Source organism: Myxocyprinus asiaticus, chromosome 26, assembly GCF_019703515.2.
Source record: "Myxocyprinus asiaticus isolate MX2 ecotype Aquarium Trade chromosome 26, UBuf_Myxa_2, whole genome shotgun sequence".
In the NCBI taxonomy this organism is placed as follows: domain Eukaryota; kingdom Metazoa; phylum Chordata; class Actinopteri; order Cypriniformes; family Catostomidae; genus Myxocyprinus; species Myxocyprinus asiaticus.
Window position 1 is genome coordinate 14,633,963 of NC_059369.1, and position 18,816 is coordinate 14,652,778.

At 38.4% G+C, this 18,816-nt stretch overlaps 2 protein-coding genes across 3 annotated transcripts in view; both read left to right on the forward strand.

The window, feature by feature from the left end:
* Nucleotides 1-688: 688 nt before the first annotated feature.
* On the forward strand, nt 689-7,739 carry LOC127416966 (transmembrane gamma-carboxyglutamic acid protein 4-like). The gene is made up of 7 exons (XM_051656622.1): nt 689-944; nt 1,234-1,335; nt 2,389-2,552; nt 2,866-2,893; nt 5,453-5,591; nt 5,695-5,880; nt 6,156-7,739. Exons 2-7 carry the CDS (start codon nt 1,236-1,238, stop codon nt 6,181-6,183), a joined length of 645 nt encoding a protein of 214 aa, XP_051512582.1. The 5' UTR covers nt 689-944; nt 1,234-1,235; the 3' UTR covers nt 6,184-7,739.
* A 1,005-nt stretch (nt 7,740-8,744) lies between these two features.
* The window catches only part of LOC127416945 (glutamine and serine-rich protein 1-like), a 40,510-nt gene continuing 30,438 nt past the window's right edge, over nt 8,745-18,816 (forward strand). For both annotated transcript variants that reach the window (XM_051656549.1, XM_051656550.1), the window contains exons 1-5: nt 8,745-9,186; nt 13,218-13,321; nt 14,015-14,170; nt 14,249-17,770; nt 17,987-18,243. In XM_051656549.1, coding sequence (XP_051512509.1) covers nt 9,104-9,186; nt 13,218-13,321; nt 14,015-14,170; nt 14,249-17,770; nt 17,987-18,243 — 4,122 coding nt within the window. In that variant the 5' untranslated portion in view covers nt 8,745-9,103. The remainder of the gene's footprint in view (nt 9,187-13,217; nt 13,322-14,014; nt 14,171-14,248; nt 17,771-17,986; nt 18,244-18,816) is intronic.

Genomic DNA, 18,816 nt, shown 5'->3' on the forward strand with positions numbered 1-18,816 from the left:
TTTTCCATAAACATTGGGCAATATAGATGATGTAAAATTCCTTTTTTTTTTTTTTTTTTTTTGTAGTAAACTGTAAATAAAGTCCTCTTCAAATGAATATACCATGGCAAACATACTGAAAATTAGCACCCAGTCTGTCATTCTGTTACATGATGAGCTGTTTCCACAACAAAGCAGTTTATGCAGAGATCTGAGGCTTCTCCATTCACTTGCATTCAAACAGCTCTCCTTGTTGACCATTCCCAGATGGCGCCGCAGTTGATGTATCCAAACCAGCCGAACGAGGCATCTAGGTGTATATATGTATGCAGCAGAGCCTGTAATCGAGCTTCTCTCATGAATGTGCTAAGTTGACTGCAGGTGTTAAGATTTATCAAGGGAAATTTTGGTCTATTTCTCATCCAAAACCAATCGTAGTGCTCCAGAAGTGGTTGTATTACTTTTAAGCTGCCTTTACGTCCTTTTTGGAGCATGAAAGACCCAATTTGCACTGCACTGTACTGTATGGACAAATACATCAAAACATCTTTGTGTATCGCATAAGGAGGAAAATCATACTTGTTTGAGACGGCAAAGGGTGTGTAAATGATGAGTGAATTTGGGTGAACTATTCCTTTAAAATCAGGTAAGCACACTGGGCGAACGTCATACATTAATATTTATGAGCCAAACCTTCGCCATAGTAGGTTTCGCGAAGCAGCATTTCTTTCGCTTTCTACAATAAATCCGCCCATAAAGACGATTAATTTGTCAGGTCTTAACAGGTGTTACGTTACTCAACAAGAGGTGAGGCGTCGACATTTGTTGTGTGTTGTAAACAGAAACTTATTTCCCGGAACAACAGCAAATGGCATTTCGGCCAAACCATGAATGCCTTCGGGTGCTGTCTGGAAATTAAGAAAAGTTGAATCTTAAACTTTGGGGATATAAACTAATATTCAAAGGTAAGTCACCTGATACTTGTCTTCACATACCTTTAGTTATGACGATTAAACCTGATGCGTGCTTTACCTGCTTATTAAAATGAAATGAAATTGTCTTATGGTTACAACATATGAAAGAACAGCTCAAAAGTCAAACCATTTTGACGTCTTATTTGGCTTTTCCCTTTAAAACAGAAATGTAATCATTTCTCTGAAAAGGAAGAGCTGTTATGGGCGTTTGTGGAACTCAGTCCGACTGTCATCGCTTTATGTTGCTGAATAGCCTAATATTTGTCTTCTTTCCCCATAGAAATGCTTATATTTGTCATCCTGCTGTGTCATTTCACTTTGTGTGGACACTGTGCGTGTATGAGGAAACCCCTCCAAACAGAAACTGATCAACACAGTAAAGGTGAGCAATGCTTTTATATACAGTTGAAGATGTACACGTATTAAAATGTTATTATGACCTAATATGAGCCTTATGTCATGATGCCCTTTGTTTTTGTTTTTTTATGAATTTTTAAAAAATAGTACAGAGTTCAGAAGCAGAATCAGCTTTATTGCCAATTATGCTTACGCATACAAGGAATTTGTCTTAATGACAGGAGCTTCCAGTGCACAACAATACAGCAACAAGACTTAAAAAATTTTTTTATATATTTTTTTTTTGAATAAAAAAGAAAATTATTGAAAAGAAAAAAGTATATATAGAATACACAATAGACATATATACATATACATATATACATACACATACATATGTGTGTGTGTGTGTGTGTGTGTGTATATATATATATATATATATACACACACACACACACATACACACATATACATATGTATACATACAGACACACACATACATAAATACACACATACACAAATCTAAATAGAAATTGGATATGTACAGTGCAAGGGAATGTAATGGCAGAAGAGGTTTGATGTGTTGGATAATATAAAAAGACTAAGCTGTGTATTCCACATTCATTATTGCTCAATGGGGCAGTTTTAACTGTTCATGAGATAGATAGCCTGAGGGAAAAAACTGTTCCTGTGCGTGACAGTTCTGGTGCTCAGAGCTCTGAAGCATCAGCCAGAAGGCAACAGTTCATAAAGGTAGTGGGCAGGGTGAGTGGGGTCCAGAGTGATTTTTCCAGCCTTTTTCCTCACTCTGGAAGTGTATAGTTCTTGAAGGGGGGACAGGGGGCAACCAATAATCCTCTCAGCAGTCCGAACTGTCCTTCGTAGTCTTCTGATATCCGATTTCGTAGCTGAACCAAACCAGACAGTTTGGTTCAGCTACAGCCATTCATTAAGTATTTTTAAGGTCTATGAAGACACAGCCCTACAATGATGTTAAATATGTATACTATTATGCAATGATGTATTATATTAGCTTTGATTATTGGGAAACACAATGTTTTCAGTCACATTTGATATCTCAAATGTTGGTGGCTTTTAGTGTTTGTCGTGGACCAGGAGGCCAACACATTTTTGGGACGCCACCTGTTGTTCAACCGCTTCGACTTTGAGATCTTCTCCCCGGGTAATCTGGAGAGGGAGTGTAACGAGGAGATATGCAACTACGAGGAGGCTCGGGAAGTCTTTGAGAATATCCCTGATACGGTTGAGTAATCTCATTATTAATGAGTACTATTGACTAACAAAACTTATTGACAATTATACAGGTCACTACAACCACTCCCAATAAAAGATATTGTTTATGTACTTGCCCATGGGTTGGTTTTAGGCAGATATGTATAATAAAAATGAGAACAATTACTATAAAATGTGGCTACTAACAAAACGTGATGTAATGTGTGTGCAGCATATGCAGAAATACATGTGATATGTCAGTTCCTAATCTACAGTAACAAACACTGTTGTTGATTCAATTCTGGATATTCATTTAATTTGCTTGCTCTTTTTGGTTTGACAGAATGCTTTTTGGAGTACATATAGAGCGGGTAAGTTCCACCTGTTGGACTGAAAATAGATTTATGAAAGCACAGAGAATCTGAAAGAGACTGCACACTGAAATCATGCTGTGGTCTTTTTTATTCTTCTCAGTCAAATATTTTTATACTGACAGAACCCAGAGTTTTCAGCATAAGATTGTAATATTTCCTGTTTGTGTCACACGTTTTTAAAGGGATAATTCACCCAGAAATAAAAAGTCTCTCACAATTTACTCACCCTCATGCCATCCCAGATGTGATTTTTTTTTTCTTCTTCTGCAGAACACAAATTAAGATTGTTAGAAAAATATCTCGACTCGAATGTTGGACCATTTAATGCAAGTGAATGGTGACCAGAACTTTCTCTAAAAAGCACAAAGGCAGCATGAAGGTAACCTACACAACTCCAGTAGTTTAATCTGTGTCTTCTGAAGCGATATACTGTAATAGGTATGGGTGAGAAACAGATCAATATTTAAGTACTTTTTTTTTTTTTTTTTACTATAAATTCTCCACTTTCACTTCCACATTCTTCTCTTGTTTTTTTTGTTTTTTTTGGCGATTCACATTCTTCATGCATATCTCCACCTACTGGTTGGGGCTGGTGAAAGGTGGAGATTTATTGTGGAAAAAGGACTTAAATACTGATCTGTGTCTCACATTACTTCAGAAGACATGAATTAAACCACTGGAATCTTATGGATTACTTTTATGCTGCCTTTATGTGCTTTTTGAAGCTTCAAGTTTCTGGCCATCATTCACTTGCATTGTATGGACCTACAGGGCTGAGATATTCTTGTAAAAATCTTAATTTGTGTTCTACAGAAGAAAGTCAGACACATCTGTGATGGCATGAGGGTGAGTAATTGATGAGAGAATTTACATTTTTAGGTGAACTGTTCCTTTAAACAGTTTCTTGGATGTGTCCATGTTGTATTTGTCTAGATATAAGAGAACTTTTTTCTAGATTATAATTATGCTTGACTATTTGCATTTACAACTTGTAACAAGAACTTTTAAAACCTTGCAAGTTTGCTTACAAGTGGTAACTGAGTGCATAATTGAGGAATCTTTGTAATTGCCACAGTAATATGATCAATATACAATATTAGTATACAGATCTGTGTAAAAGTCTTGGGCACATTAGATGCTTAACAAAAAAATTTGTCTTAAGATGGTTATTTATTATCTTCTGCTTTATTGTCAAGAGGAAATATCAATTTTAGTTTTCCCAACATTCCTTTTACAAATAGAATACAAGTAGAGCACGGAGTTATATATTAGTGTTGTCAAAAGTACTTAGGTATCAAGTCGGTACTATAATAAAAGATATGTAACAATACCCCCTTCGGCATATTGTGGCCCCGTTTCACGGCCGACCCACCAGGAAAAGTCCCGGTTCTCCCGATGGCCAGGCCGCCTCTGCCGGTAGTACCAAGCACCGACTTAATTCAGTACCCACTCACTGTCTTACTGACACGCAACTGCTTTCAAATGCTCACATGCTTAATTGAGTGTGTTCTTTGATATTCCTTTTACACGAAAGGGACAATTAATCAAATTTAAATCATGATATCTCCTAATGTAAGTATTAAACCGCAAAAAGCTGTAATCTTAGTCTGCATGAGCTGCGTGCTTCAAATGAATGTGTGAAGCAGACCGCTTGTACACTGGAAACTCCACAGACATTGAGAATCTTTCACGTTGTATAAGATGATGATGAAGTGCGTATTACATGTAGACTATATATTTATATAATTAAATCACAGCATTTGCGATTTAACGATAACACTGGGCCATGAAGCAAACTGTTTTTATGTCAGAAGAACAATTGAAGCTTACGTCAAAACCACACGTCAAAATAAAAGCTAGACGCCTGATATTGAAGAAATTGCAATGGAAATATATTACAACTGTATCGTAAAATGTAATATTCACTTTAGTAATATTAATAATAATAATAATTAGTAATTAGAATAATAAAAAAATTAAGCAATGTATCAAGCAAGAGTGCATTTGTTCTGAATAAAAGTTTGTTCAAAATGCAATGGTATGTTAAAGTATTTACTTGTTTAATTTTCTTTCTTTTTTTAAGTTTTAAGAATTAATTTGATTAGACACAGTTTCAATGATGAAATTAAACTTTAAGGAGTTCTGGGAAAATAATAATAAAAAGATGAAAAAAATGATTTGGGGAAAATATAAAACAGATTTCAATAGCGTGCCCTTAAAACACGCAAGCAATGCATGCTTAATTGAGAAACACTTGAAGGAAACATGCACATTTTTTAATTTATTATTTACATTTGAAATGTAACTTTAAATAGGCTAAAGGATTGTGTTCTATAGCACATTACAATATTAGCACATTTTTGCTGTGGTGTCGAAGTTGGTATCGAGAACTGTGAAATTTCACTGGTACCAGTACCGACTACTGAAATTGTGGTGTCGTGACCATAATAAAATCTATCACTAACACTTATATACACATAGGTATATACAGTATATACATATGTATTTTTTGATGTTCTTTGATAACATTTGTCTTATTTCTACATGCACTCGTAGATAAAGATGAAAGTTCATCAAAAATTGATGTAACCACCTTGTTGGTGGGCATCATCTCTGCTGGAGTCTTTATTGTTGTAGTGGGCCTCCTAATCTGGTACTTCTGCCAGGGAAGGAATAAAGACTATGGCTTTAGAGGGTAAGGATTTATTATTTGAGTGTTTGTCATTTTTAATTTGAAGTGGTGGAGAGCTATCCAAGTCTCTGCATTGGTTTTGCTTCATGTTTTCACTCAATTTTAGCTCCATCAGACGTCGTTCCACCCGAAGCAATGCCTCAGTGATAATCCGGAGAATAGAGGAGGTCTCTCTGTATCCTATTCCTCGTACAATCTCGGATGATAAACCAGATGCTCACGGTTTACCTTCTTACGAACAGGCCATTGCCATCACTGGACCACATGATGCTCCACCTCCACCATATCCTGGGTATCAACACACCTCTCTTTTAAAGTATTCTCTTATGCAACTGCCGTGTCATTTTTATCACACCTTTATTATGTCATTTAGTTACCTGTTACCATCTATTTAGCAGCTCTTGTCATCAAAAACCAATTATAGCACACTAATTGCTGGAACTGGTGGCAGTGTATATTCTACATAATCATCCATTGTGTCTTTATCCATAAGTGGCATAATATTTTTTTATAGTGTAATTCCTGTGAAATTATCAGATTTTTAATTCTAGTAATATCTATCCACAGTTCGAGGCCAGGCAGTGTCCGTCGATAACATAATTTTCTGGACTGCATCAGGATGGATTCAGCCATTTCTTTCTTGGATTAAAAACTGGAGAAGTATTAAGGCCAAGGCATTCCATTTGTATTTAATTCCTTGGAATAAACTGCTAATATAAAAATGTATGGAATAATAACATGTAATAAATAATTGCCTTTTTCATTTTGTAAATCTTTTTAAAAAAATTGTAGATTTACAGCGTAACTCTAAAAATGAAAAACTAGTTTAGATATTAATTATTGTAGCAATAAGAAGACTGATCTATATATATATATATATATATATATATAATATTCTGGGCTTTTTATTAAGGAAAATGTATCATTTTAAATTTTTTATTCAAGTTCTAGTCAGTTATATAGATGCAAATGATTGAATGATCAGTGAACTGTTTCAGGCCTTTTTCACAAAGTCCTGTTAATCTTTAATCCACACTACAAAACCAAGATTACCTCCACATTCTAATGTCATCATGACTATCAAGTGAGGTCAGGTTGTTTGCACTAGGCCTTGTGCATATTGATAAGTTAATTCTGTTCCTTTCATCTTATTTTAGAATTTCTTATAATTGTGGTGCCAGACGCACATGCAGAAAGGTTAAGATATGTTTTTATTGGCATTTAATGGCAAAGGGGCTGAGACTGTACAGTCACTAGCGGTTTCTGGAGGCTGAAGCATCCCTTTTATGTGTTTTACAAGATAGTGCCTGGACTGGTGTTATCGTCATAGGTATATTAATAGACCTTATAATAAACTTCCTTCTTTGTTTTGATCATTTCTGAACATCGGTATTGTCTCATTACATTTTTGCTCATGACGTGAAAACACATGGCCTATTTATTATTGTTTGATTAACTATAGTAATTTAAGTTTTACATTTAAGTTTAAAAAATTTGAGTTTAGAGTCAGATATCACATGCAAATGTTGGGCAGTTTAGTAGGGTTGACTACAAAGGCGTTGATAAATTAAAATGTACAGCAGGCCTATTCATGATATGAAATATAATAGCATTGGTGCTTGCAGTTTGTTATAGTTTTACATACAGTAAAATGTGTAGCTTTTGAAAAAATAAATATTTTGATACTTAAAGGTGCACTCAGTAATTTTTTTGAGCAAGTCGTCTTGCACTGACAACTAGTGGTGTGGATGCAGCATCATTCAAATGCAATCGTTTTTAGTGACCAATGCAATTGTAGAAATTCACTTTCAGCCGTGATTAAATTAATCCATGAGTGAAAATGTCCAATAACAGGGCGGTTACTGAGATTAAGAGTAGTTTTCAGCTGGTCATGTGATTCTAACATGGCAGCCCCCATGAGGAGACCCTCTCCATGTAGAATAAAACAGCTTTTATAAGGTTACTGATATGACTGAAGTCTTCATCTAATTTGAGTGCTCAAATCATATGAAACATATGTTTTCAAATTACAACTACTTTCTTTAGGAATGAAACTTTTAAATGAGAAAAAAATACTGAGTGCACCTTTAAGACAATGTATGAATATCATTGTACACGTAAAATAATAAAATATAAAAATGTTTAACCTGATTTTTTTTCTTCTTTTATTTTTTATGTTCACATTTAAATTTTATTAAAAAAAATTATCAAAATTATATTCATATTTAAAATATTACGGTTTTTATTTTGGTAAAGATTATTCAATTAAATGCTATTTTGTTATGAAATTAAAATGCGCACATTTAAAAAAAAAAAAATGGGTGTAGTACATAAAAATAACAAATAAAGTGGCACTTATTTAAAAGAAAAATAGCACACATTCAAATTTCAAGCAAAACATTTCAGTCTACACCAGGCGGCGCAGCGCAGCGGCTTGATGATGTCTACACTGGACACTTGACACAAACCTTCTAAATGTTTAATTTGTGTAGAAGCACCAGCTCGTGCAGCGCAAAATGGTATGTGACACCCGTTTATTGTCAGTGTAGACAGCATGATTGATTATAATGGGGTCTGTTGCTTTTAAAATGTTTTGAAATTTTTCTTTCAAATAAATGCCCAGGTATACATCGTTTTTGCATGCTCCGGATCGGCTCGCGCCTGGTTGACCGCGTTGCCTTTGTGAGTATACTGTTCTGAATACGAACGCGTTTGACGCATGCGCACTACAACTTATTTGTGATACTCTTTTAATAGTCAATGGCCGGCGCATGCACCGACGATGACCATGTTCGCGAGTGCTTAGTATACTTTGGCCTTTAGTGCCACTTTATTTGTTATTTTTATGTACTACACACACCCAAAAAAAAAACTACTTTTAAAATGTACGCATTTAAATTTCATAACATAATACAACTGAATTGAATAGCCTAATCTTTAACAAATATTGATTTAAAATTAATAGTCACTGGTGTAGACAGGGTGTTAGCCCTCCTTAAAAATAATTGGGAAAAAATGGCGATAACAGTAAAATTAAGTTAGCTCTAAGAAAAGTTTTAACTCTGTCGGGACTGTGTGTGTGTGTGTGTGTGTGTGTGTGTGTGTGTGTGTGATGTGTGTGTGAGAGAGAGAGAGAGAGAGAGAGAGAGAGTGGCAGGCAGGCAGGCAGGCAGGCAGAGGGGGAGAAAAGAGAAAAACAAAACACTTAGCAACATAAAGTTTGTCGGGAGTGAATCTTTAGGAGAAACGCCAATATGGGGACTTGATCCAGCAGAGCTTTTATCATGCACCATTTGAGCGCTAATAGATTTTAGAGGGGGGACACGAGTAGTGATTTCAACCTGCGCTTAATCCACATTACAAACCACCGCTGCCGTCCGATCCCCCCAGGACCAGCGCTCAGATCTCCGCCGGGCTGCACATAATAGCGTTTGGCGGAGTATGTGACTTTCTCATGTTCGGTTGAATGTGTAGCTGGATCGGGGACGCGCTTCACTCCCAAACCCCGGTGGACGATGGAGAGGAATTACCCGAGCTCCAGCTTCACCGAGCCGGTCACTGCAGCGGCTCAGAGCGCGGGCTGGGCCTACAAACCCAGGTACGTGCATGAGGGAGAGAGGGCGGGTCACCTCTCGAAGAAATCTCCGGTGATGGGAGGCCTAGTGCAACACAAACATAAAACAAGTGTAAATGCAGTTATAACAGAGTTAATGCGTTTATAGCTTCAGTCTGTCGTGCAATAATAAAAAGTGTTGACGTCTGTACCTCTGTGGCATGTGCACAAATCACTGGCTGATCACGTTTAATAACTCGGTTTACTTGCAAAATAGTTGACACTATTATTCATTATGGATATATATATATATATATATATATATATATATATATATATATATATATATATATATCTATCACCGGAATAATCAGAGTGCAGGTCATGAACTGTGTCAACTTGTTCTCATGTATAGACTTAAAGTTGTCAAGAGTGTCTCTTTTCAGACATGGAGGAAATTTGTAAACAATTGATCGATCAGTGCTGCAGAAGGGCCACGTGTCTCCAACTGTGAAGAATATGTCTTGCTTAGATTTGTCTTACTGTCGTGAGTTTAAAGTTAAAAATATGGCGCTAATGCATTATTTTAAAGGCATAAAACTGGTTCATTTAGCAAGCATGATCAGGTCACATCAGGTCAGGTCACATCTTTGAACACATCAATATTTTTAAAGAAAACTAACGGTGAAGTGCATATGACAAATTCACTTGAAGTGCTACACTGATTATGGTGGTATCACAAAACCTAGTGAGCTGCCTACCTAGACAGCATTTTTGGCCATCATTGGATCATTCTGAGTCATCGCAATACACACAGGGTCAGTATATAGCTGACCTTGATCATGCCTGTTCTATTCCTATTAACTGTCAAGAAAATGTCCTGATCATATACGCTAAATCAGTAGCCTACGAAAATATATATATTTTGCATTAAGACAATAAAGCCTACATTTTAGGACCATTATGATTTTTTAAATTGTGACATTATTTTCAAGACACTTTTTAGACAAAGCACAATTTACCTCCCCAATTCTTATTACCATAATGCATTACAGTAAAAAGTTTTTAGTTTGTCACTGTACATTACAGTAAAAAAAAAACAAATTGTGAGAGGTAAACATTGGTTCGAGTGCGCTATGGAGGATGATCACATATTCCAGTTTTAGGACAGACATGACCATGTCGCAAAAGAGGTTTACCATCATATGCTGAGGGATTGTGTATTCCCCCGGACACGAACAAACACAGACAGGTAAAAGTTCCCACACTAAATTTCCCATGCCAAAAAGACATTTATTGACTAAATATGATATGAGTAATATATTGATAATTTATAAGAGTTTTAATAAGATAGCTAGCGTAATCTACCTCTCCAAAAAAAAATGCATGTAGAAAAATAATGTACTGAACTAATTCAACCATTGTCATAAATTCATGAAGATACACTAAACGTACATTCATTTTTATTAACTTTACCCAAAGAGTAGTGAACTTGGGCAGCTTCCAAGAAACAATTGAGTTACTCTGGCAAATTGACAATCGTGAGTCCCCATGCACTAAAACCGTTTCACGAGCATGCACAGTTAAGCCGCTTTTCCAAAATCAGGCCGAATGGTTCTGAGCATGGTACGGAATGGTTACATTAGCATTTCCACCATTCTCGCCCGGAATTCTTGGCACAATTAGCTAACAGTACTCAACCGTGAGGGCTTTAGTTCGTGGCGACTCACGATTGTCAGTTTACCAACGCCAAGGTAACTTATATTGCTTTTAGTTGTTTCTAGCTTGCCAATTTTGCTAATATTTTGGTGAAGTTAATAAAAGTTAATAAAAAAATTGTATATGTAGAGTGTATCTTCATGATTTTATGATGATGGTTGCAAACAGGTTTAGCATCTACATGAGGGTGAGTAAATGCTGACAGAATTTTAATTGATGGTGCAAACTTTCCCCTTAAGTTGTTTAACATACACCTAGGGGTTTGTTTAGCACTATTTTGCATTGACTGTCAGATAAGAAGACGACCTTTCACTTTTAACAGCTGAGTTACATTAGAAACGGGTTCCTGTTTCATATGCAAGCTACAATTGATGGATCATCCAGTCATGGTTTTGTCAATTTCACTCTTGTAACAGTGAGAGGACTTAGCTTCCCCAAAGCTGGATTTTGGTTTCCCTAATCTCCATAATTGCTGTCTGTATTACTGACTAAAATAGATCAATGAATAGGAAACAAACAAACAAACTAGAATGGCAGCTGGTTGTTGGATGCCCACTCTGACTTGGTGAGCTAAGCCAAAGTCCCTTTCAAGGCAAGTCAGTCTACTCAGCGGCCATCTTTGGAACTTAAACAAGCGGCATGAAAGAACAGCTCCTTTTTACGTCTAACATCTTCCAATTTCTCCCAGTGGTTCATTTCTGCTAAACTGTCTATGGCTAAGCTTATGTGGTATTCTGTACACACATCCATTCTACACTGAAGCCATCAAAAACTGCTAGAAATGTCCACAGCTGTGACACTCCCTTAAGGCAACCATTTGTCTCTTGGTTAAACATATCGTGCAGACTGGCCTCTCTATTTACCATGAGATGTGGCTTTGCTAAACTAATAACAGACAGACTCACCGACTTTAATTTATGGTTTCCTTGTCGTTGTAGCTGGTGCTTTGTTGTCTATTTAAATAGGAAGTATACCTAGCACAGTTTACATTGTGATGATATACAGTCTATAAAGAAAATTGTTTTGCCAGTTTCAAAATGCAAACTACATCACAATATGCACATATTTTAGAAAATAGGATATCAGCTATACCTGCTATGAACTAGGCCTATACAGCCTATTATTTAGGACTTTGAAGTACATTTGTATTGCATCAAAAGAAATAGCAGGATCTGCTTTCACCCCTTATTTTAAAAGGAATAGTTTAGACTCTTATCGTGCACATCGACAAGTGCACGGAGAACAAATTAATGGCCACTGTTTGTGATTAATTAAATTACGGTAGTCATCCGTTTATTTATTACAGTTGCTTTTCCACACCATTCAGAATAATAGATGGCAGTCATGGAATTAGCCCAAAATAAAAAAAAAAAAAAAAAAAAAAAACGAAAGTTTCCCCCACTACTTGGTGCAGGTTGCCAGATTGAACAGGGCCATGGCGATTTGCTTTTGGGTCGGAACCAGTGGCAACCTGCGATAGGCACAGCATCAGGACCAATATTACAGTCCTATCAGAAGGGCAACTGCTCCCTTTTGATTGCAAAAAATCATGGACATCTGGAGGCGAAAGGTACACTAGCAATAAACACACATTTCTGTATGGAAACGGCTTAAGGGCAGATTTCTTTTGTGATAAACCAAAACTTATGCGACAAAGTGTTTTTTTAGGCATGACGTCATCACGCACACCATTTTTATCGATAAAAAGCCATTTGAATGGAAACAGGCAGAAGACAGCAAATTTCCCAAAAATTTTTTTTTCACATTTTCACTTTGTCAATAACAAAATAGTGCGAAAAGTGGATGGAAACTAGGTTATTGTTAATAATTTTGCATGTTGTTGGGGCTAACAGTTATGGGGTTCATGGTAAAATTAATAAATGTCATTGTTTGAATTTAAGGACTTTGAAGTTTTGTTGACACTTTGTATGCCAAACAAACTGTTTTGGTACCTTGTTGGGTGACCACTTGACTTCCAATGTAAAATCTGGGTTATGAAGCAAATCCTGTTGAGAACCACTGCGCTGATGAACTATAAAACTTGGCAGAAGAATTTATAATTATTATTATTCATAAATTAAGTTTATTTATTGGACATTGATGTCTTTTATCATATTGCTATTGCCACCGCTTCACGTTGTGCCTAACAGCACCCCTTATACTTGGTATGCCTTCTTTTGGCTTATTGCTGTAATAGAATACACCATTTGTTATTTCAGAATACGACAGGTAAAATTGCACATCATTATTCTCATTCTAAGACACCTTAGGGATATGAACCAACTTGGCTTGCTGCTTATTGATTTCTAACTCATGCTATCTCACTATATGTGAGTGTTACCTTTTGCTTTTTACAGTTTGAATTATGATTCTACACATCTGGACTCTGAGCTTCTCCAAAGGCAGACCTTTGCCTCTAGTCACCAGCCCCCAGCGTTTACCACATCACACCACCTCACAGGTGAGCCCTCAGTGGTTTTTCTGATTATTATGAGACACAAACTCTGTCATAACCTCATGAGCTGCCAACCGTGACAGAATTTTAGCTGTGCTCCTGATGCAAAGACTGTTCCTAACAGTAGGCAAGAGCGTTATTCTACCTTCTATCATAACTCATTTTGGCCAAATCCCAAAGGCTAGGGTATGCTTTGTTTTTCCGCGTGCAGTTCCGACCCATGCACAATCAAGCGCTTAGCCTTTCAAAAGTATACTCTTTTGACCGCAAGCCTATACCGATGTGTTCGATTCTTTATGATACTCTTTTAAAACAGTCAATGCCAGGCTAATCCGCTGACATTTAATTCATTTAATGCCAAAATTATACTTAACAATACTTCAATCGACTTAAAATTGGTCTACTTCACCCAATATTAGTGTGTGCTACATTTGCTTATTAGAGCACTGTGTCATTAACTTAGCAACATGCTAATGTCAAACCCTTTTGGAATTAATCTAAACTCCATGCACTTCACATGAGGAGCTTTATTTGTGTGATGCATGTGAGTGACCATGTGAGTTTCTGTCTATCTAGAGGATTTTAAAATCAGTCACTTATGAGGTTCCATTTAATTTAGGATGCTGTCTTAGAAAGGAACATCATAGGTACAGAATCATTGACACACCCTCTTATTTTCCTGTGGCCCCTCTCTATCAGGAGTGTTTGACCCAAATCAGCACAGCACAGCCAGCAGCAACACTACTGAATCTTCAGTCATGAATTTCCTCTCCGCTATTGAATCACGAGGCCTTCAGGCTGGACCTGCTGGCTCTACTCTTCTCCCTCCATTTAGAAGCCCCTCATGGCAAACTGGTAAATTCAGTGATAAGATTTTAAATTATGTGTAAATGCCACCTGAAATTGACCAAACCTTCTTTTTTCATGCTATAGGTGCCAACACCTCAACAGAACTCTTTCTTACCGGAGCCCTTCATCTATCAGGAACAAACCCAACCCCATCTGCACTCTCATCCTACCAGCACCCCATTGCCTTTCCTACCAGAAGCTTCACCACAACATCAGCACTTACTGTTCAGGACAGCACTTTGAGCTCGTCAAATGGTCTGTTATCACCTAACGACCCTCTTCTCCAGCTCAAATCCACCCAGAGCTCTGTGCCAACCGCACTTGCTTTTGACGGCCTTGGTGGTACGGCTCTAGGTGCTGGTCTGCCACCCCAGTCCTCCACATATCGCTCGGCACAAGAGTCTGCCCCACACCTCCTTCAGCCTCAGTTCAGCTTGCTGCCCACCATCTTGGGCACCTCCCAGCAGGCCCCTCAGCCTTACGGTGCCCCAGTTTTCTCAGGCTCCATTGAAAGAGCACTACAGCGTGAATGTAGTGTGATCAAGCACCACCAGCGGCCTTCCAGCACCCAGCCGGTCCAGGAGCAGCTGACTGGTGGTGCTCAGCACTCCCTACAGGGTTACCTGCATGATGATAGTGATGTTTCATATCAACAGGACCCTTCCCCGCACACACCAGTACCCTGCAGCCCTGTGGCTGACCCTTCGCATACTGTTAATGGCAGTATGCAGCAGAAGACTTCTCAAGCAGCACTGCAGCAAACTCAGGCCTACACTACTTCTGTCCCCTCCCCTGTGTTTTCTGGCTCATCTGGAATAAAGGTTAAAGATGGCTCTTCCAAAATGGCTCAACATCCCAGTGAGAGCACAGACACTCATGCCCAGGCAAGCTCTCCAGGACTGCAGCAGCAGAGCTACGCCTTCTCAGCCCAGAAACAAAGCTCAGTGATTGCTAGCCAGTTGCAACCATACACATCCGCACATCTGCTTCCAGGGCTGGTGTCTGTTAGTGCCTCACATGCTTATGTCACCTCTCAAAGCCTGACAAGCAACCTCAGCCAAATACAAGCCTTCTCTTCTAGTTTGTCTGGGAAGCTACCTTCAATTTACAAGACTGTTTCACCATTTGCTAGTCAGTCTGGAGCTGAGACATCTGTGAGCCAGACTCCTATTTATTCTTCTAGTCAGCAGCAGGATTTGCCATCTCCAGGAAACAGGGAAGGGTATGAGACGCAGGTGCAAACACATTGCATGGGAAGTCCTTCTCAAAGCTACTCTTCCAGCCGCTCTCAGGGCCCGCCAACCATTAGTTTTTACACCCAGGGGCCAGCATCTACTAGCATTCCCTTGCAGAACTTTGTGTCGGTTCAACCCCTAACCCCAAGCCCAACCTTCTCACCCAGTCATGCCCGGACTTCATCATCCACTAACCCAACCCAAGACTATATTCTAATGCAGTCTTCTTCAAGTAGCAAGACCGATAGTGCCCTAATACAACAGAATTACTTATTATCTGTCCAGTCATCAACTTCTCCTGCCACTCACACGCAAGCCTTACCAAATGACCAGTCTTCGGTTGAGTTAAAACCAGCCTATGGCAAAAGTGAACAAGATGAACGATTGTTTCTCTCCTCCAAAGAGGGCTCTGGAGAGCTTCCTATTGAGGATGTGCAGGCATTACAGAAAGGCTCTATTGGGAGCTCCCCTAAAACCTTTACACGCAATGAAAATGGGACGCAGAACAATGATGTTTATGTCCTTTCAAAGATAGAAGACAGACAAAACACTCAAAGTGTAATTCGTAGCAACTCCCGGTCCGAGGAGCAGATAGTAGGCATAACACATTTGGAAACAACAAAAGAAGAAAGGATGATTTCTCCAAGACAACATGCTCAGCTAGTTACCAGTGCCAACACTCCCACTGACCCAAAGAGTAACCCTTTGTTGATGCACTCCACCCATGCACCCTTGAGAGCTGACCAGCTGAAACAGCAAACTCTGCTTCTGAAAGAGTCTAGCTCTCAGCAGCAGAACCATCAGAATCGGATCAGCAGAGTTCAGCAGGCAGATCACAGACAGCTGTCTGAGGACCAAACACAGTTTATTCGGGTTCCCAGTGCCCAAGTTTTGCTGGAGCCATCTCACATGATTGTTCTTCAACAGCCTGTGTTCACCTCAGGACAGAATCAACCCAAGCAAACCATGTACATGCAGTCTGTACCAGTCCAGTATCTCCAAATGAATAGCGACACCATAAGTTTGACTGTTAATGGGCATCACAACCAGCAAGTCGTTCAACACCAAGTACTCAATTACGCAGAGTCCACTAAACAGAACCTACCTAAAAAAGACAACTTCAGCCAATTATATCCTCATGAAGCAAAGCAGAACTTTCCCCTAAGTTCTGTATGTTTTCCTGAGTCCATGCTATTGGCAGATGAGAGGCACATCCTCTCAAATGTAGATGACATTCTAGCTGCTACTGCAGCTGCCTGTGGCGTCACGCCACAGGAATTTGTCAAATCCACATCCTCTGATGGAGAATTGTCATCAGTATCCAATCCTACAGATTCCAAGTGCCATTTTCAGAAAGTTGAGAACAGACATAATAGTTTCCCTTCTCAGAATATGATCATCTCTAACTCACAAACAATGACTGTAAATGGTGCTCAAATGTTGTACCCAAAAGAGGTGTTTATGCCTTCAAACTCTCATAACCAGCAAGATGGTAGCAACAACTCTGCCCATGAGATATCCGACAATGTAGCAAACTCCCATGAGAAAAACAACCTGTTGCCCAAAGGACATTTTGTGAACTCCGGCAATGACTCTGCTCTGAATGCTAATGGACTTAGTATTAGCAATACAGTCTCCTCTGACTTTCAGTTGGCTGGCCAGCAGTATAATCCATCAGGACATGTGAAAACTGAAAAGCCATCAAATAATAAGGCCCATCCGAAGGGAACAGAAGGCATTAAAACAGATAATGGCCCCTTTGAACTTCCCACTGGTGACCTTCCAAAAAAGCGATCCAGATCAAAAGGTTTATCTAAGCAAACTGTTGAGGATGAAAATGGTCTACCCAAACCTCAGAAGAAAAGCTCCCAAGCTAAGAGACAGAATTCCTGTGCTAGTGATGCAAGTTCAACCCCCACCTCGGAAGGTTGCCATGATATCTACCAACAGCAGGAGAGGATGCGTCAGAAATTAAGGGAGGTTGAGGAGAAACAGCCAGAGGTTAAAACTGGATTCTTAGGCTCCTTCCTGGACTTCCTTAAATCCGGACCCAGACCGCACCTTTCATCTCCACCAATACGGTCACCTAGTCGCTCTAGAAAGCCTTCAGTCTCCAAGAGGCCTCCTCATCCATTATCCATACTTATACCTCTCAAACCTCCACCTCCTTCAACCCCATTGATGTCTCCAGACTCTCATAGTGTCATTTCTACAAAGCGACTTGATGAGGATCTTCAGAGGAATCTGGAAACACTGCCATCGTTTTCCTCTGATGAAGATGATTCAGTGGGGAAAAACCGAGATCTTCAGAAGAGCATCACTTCTGCACTCTCATCTTTAGACGAGCCCTCAGACAAAAAACAAAAAATAGGTATGGAGGCTGCTACCTTATGTTTGTGTTATTCTTCCATTTAAACACATTGATTGTTTTCATTGTTAATGCTGAGTTACACATTTTCCTATTTTTAAGGCTCATTCATGTCTCCAAATCGCAATTCATTACTGGTTTTGATATTTACTTCATACATTTTGGGATTGTGACAACACTAGTTAATATTCTCCTGTTTCAAAAAAACAAACCTTTTAGATGACAACACAAAGCAAGTTCAGGCCTCTAGCATGCAGCCTACCAATGCGAATCCACAGGAACAACTGAAAGCTGTACAGAACATGTCTGCTGAGGAATTAGTAAAGGATGTCCTGCCTGACAAGCTAGCTATGCAACTGACCACTGTTGCTATCGAGGGCCTGACTGACGAGGAGCTCTCAGATAGTGGTGGGGAGGGCATGTACCGGGAGCGGGATGAGTTTGTGGTTAAGAATGAGGACATTGAAAGGCTGAAGGTATGTTGATGTATATTAGGCACAAGCTTGTAATTAGCGGTGTTTACTTAGACAAGCATCACTGGCTACTGTATGTTTCCATTCAATTTATGTATTTCATTTAGTGATCGACCTATATGGGTTTTTTAATGGGCGATGCTGATATCCAGAGAGCAGTGTGGCTGATACAATGCTGATATATCATATTTTAATATAGTTAATAACATAAACATAAAATTGCTAAATAATGAATAAACTCTTATTTAGCACTATATTTACTCAATTTCACCCTAAACTTGAACTTATATTAAAATAAAAATATAAAATAATGTTGTATTTTAAATGGTAGATAGCAGTTTCTTCTGATTTCTGTTTAGTCATTAAATTTTAGTAATTAATTTGCACATGAAGAAATTAATATATTGAGAAGAAGGAAAGAACAGTACACAGAGTAGTCCAGCAACTATGGATGGCATGTGTGCATTAACAATCGCATTTAAAAAAAAAAAAAAGAAAAATTTAGAATCAAACCAATTGTACATACAATGCATAGTGAATAAGACATTAACTTATAGCACACGTGAAGCACATTTA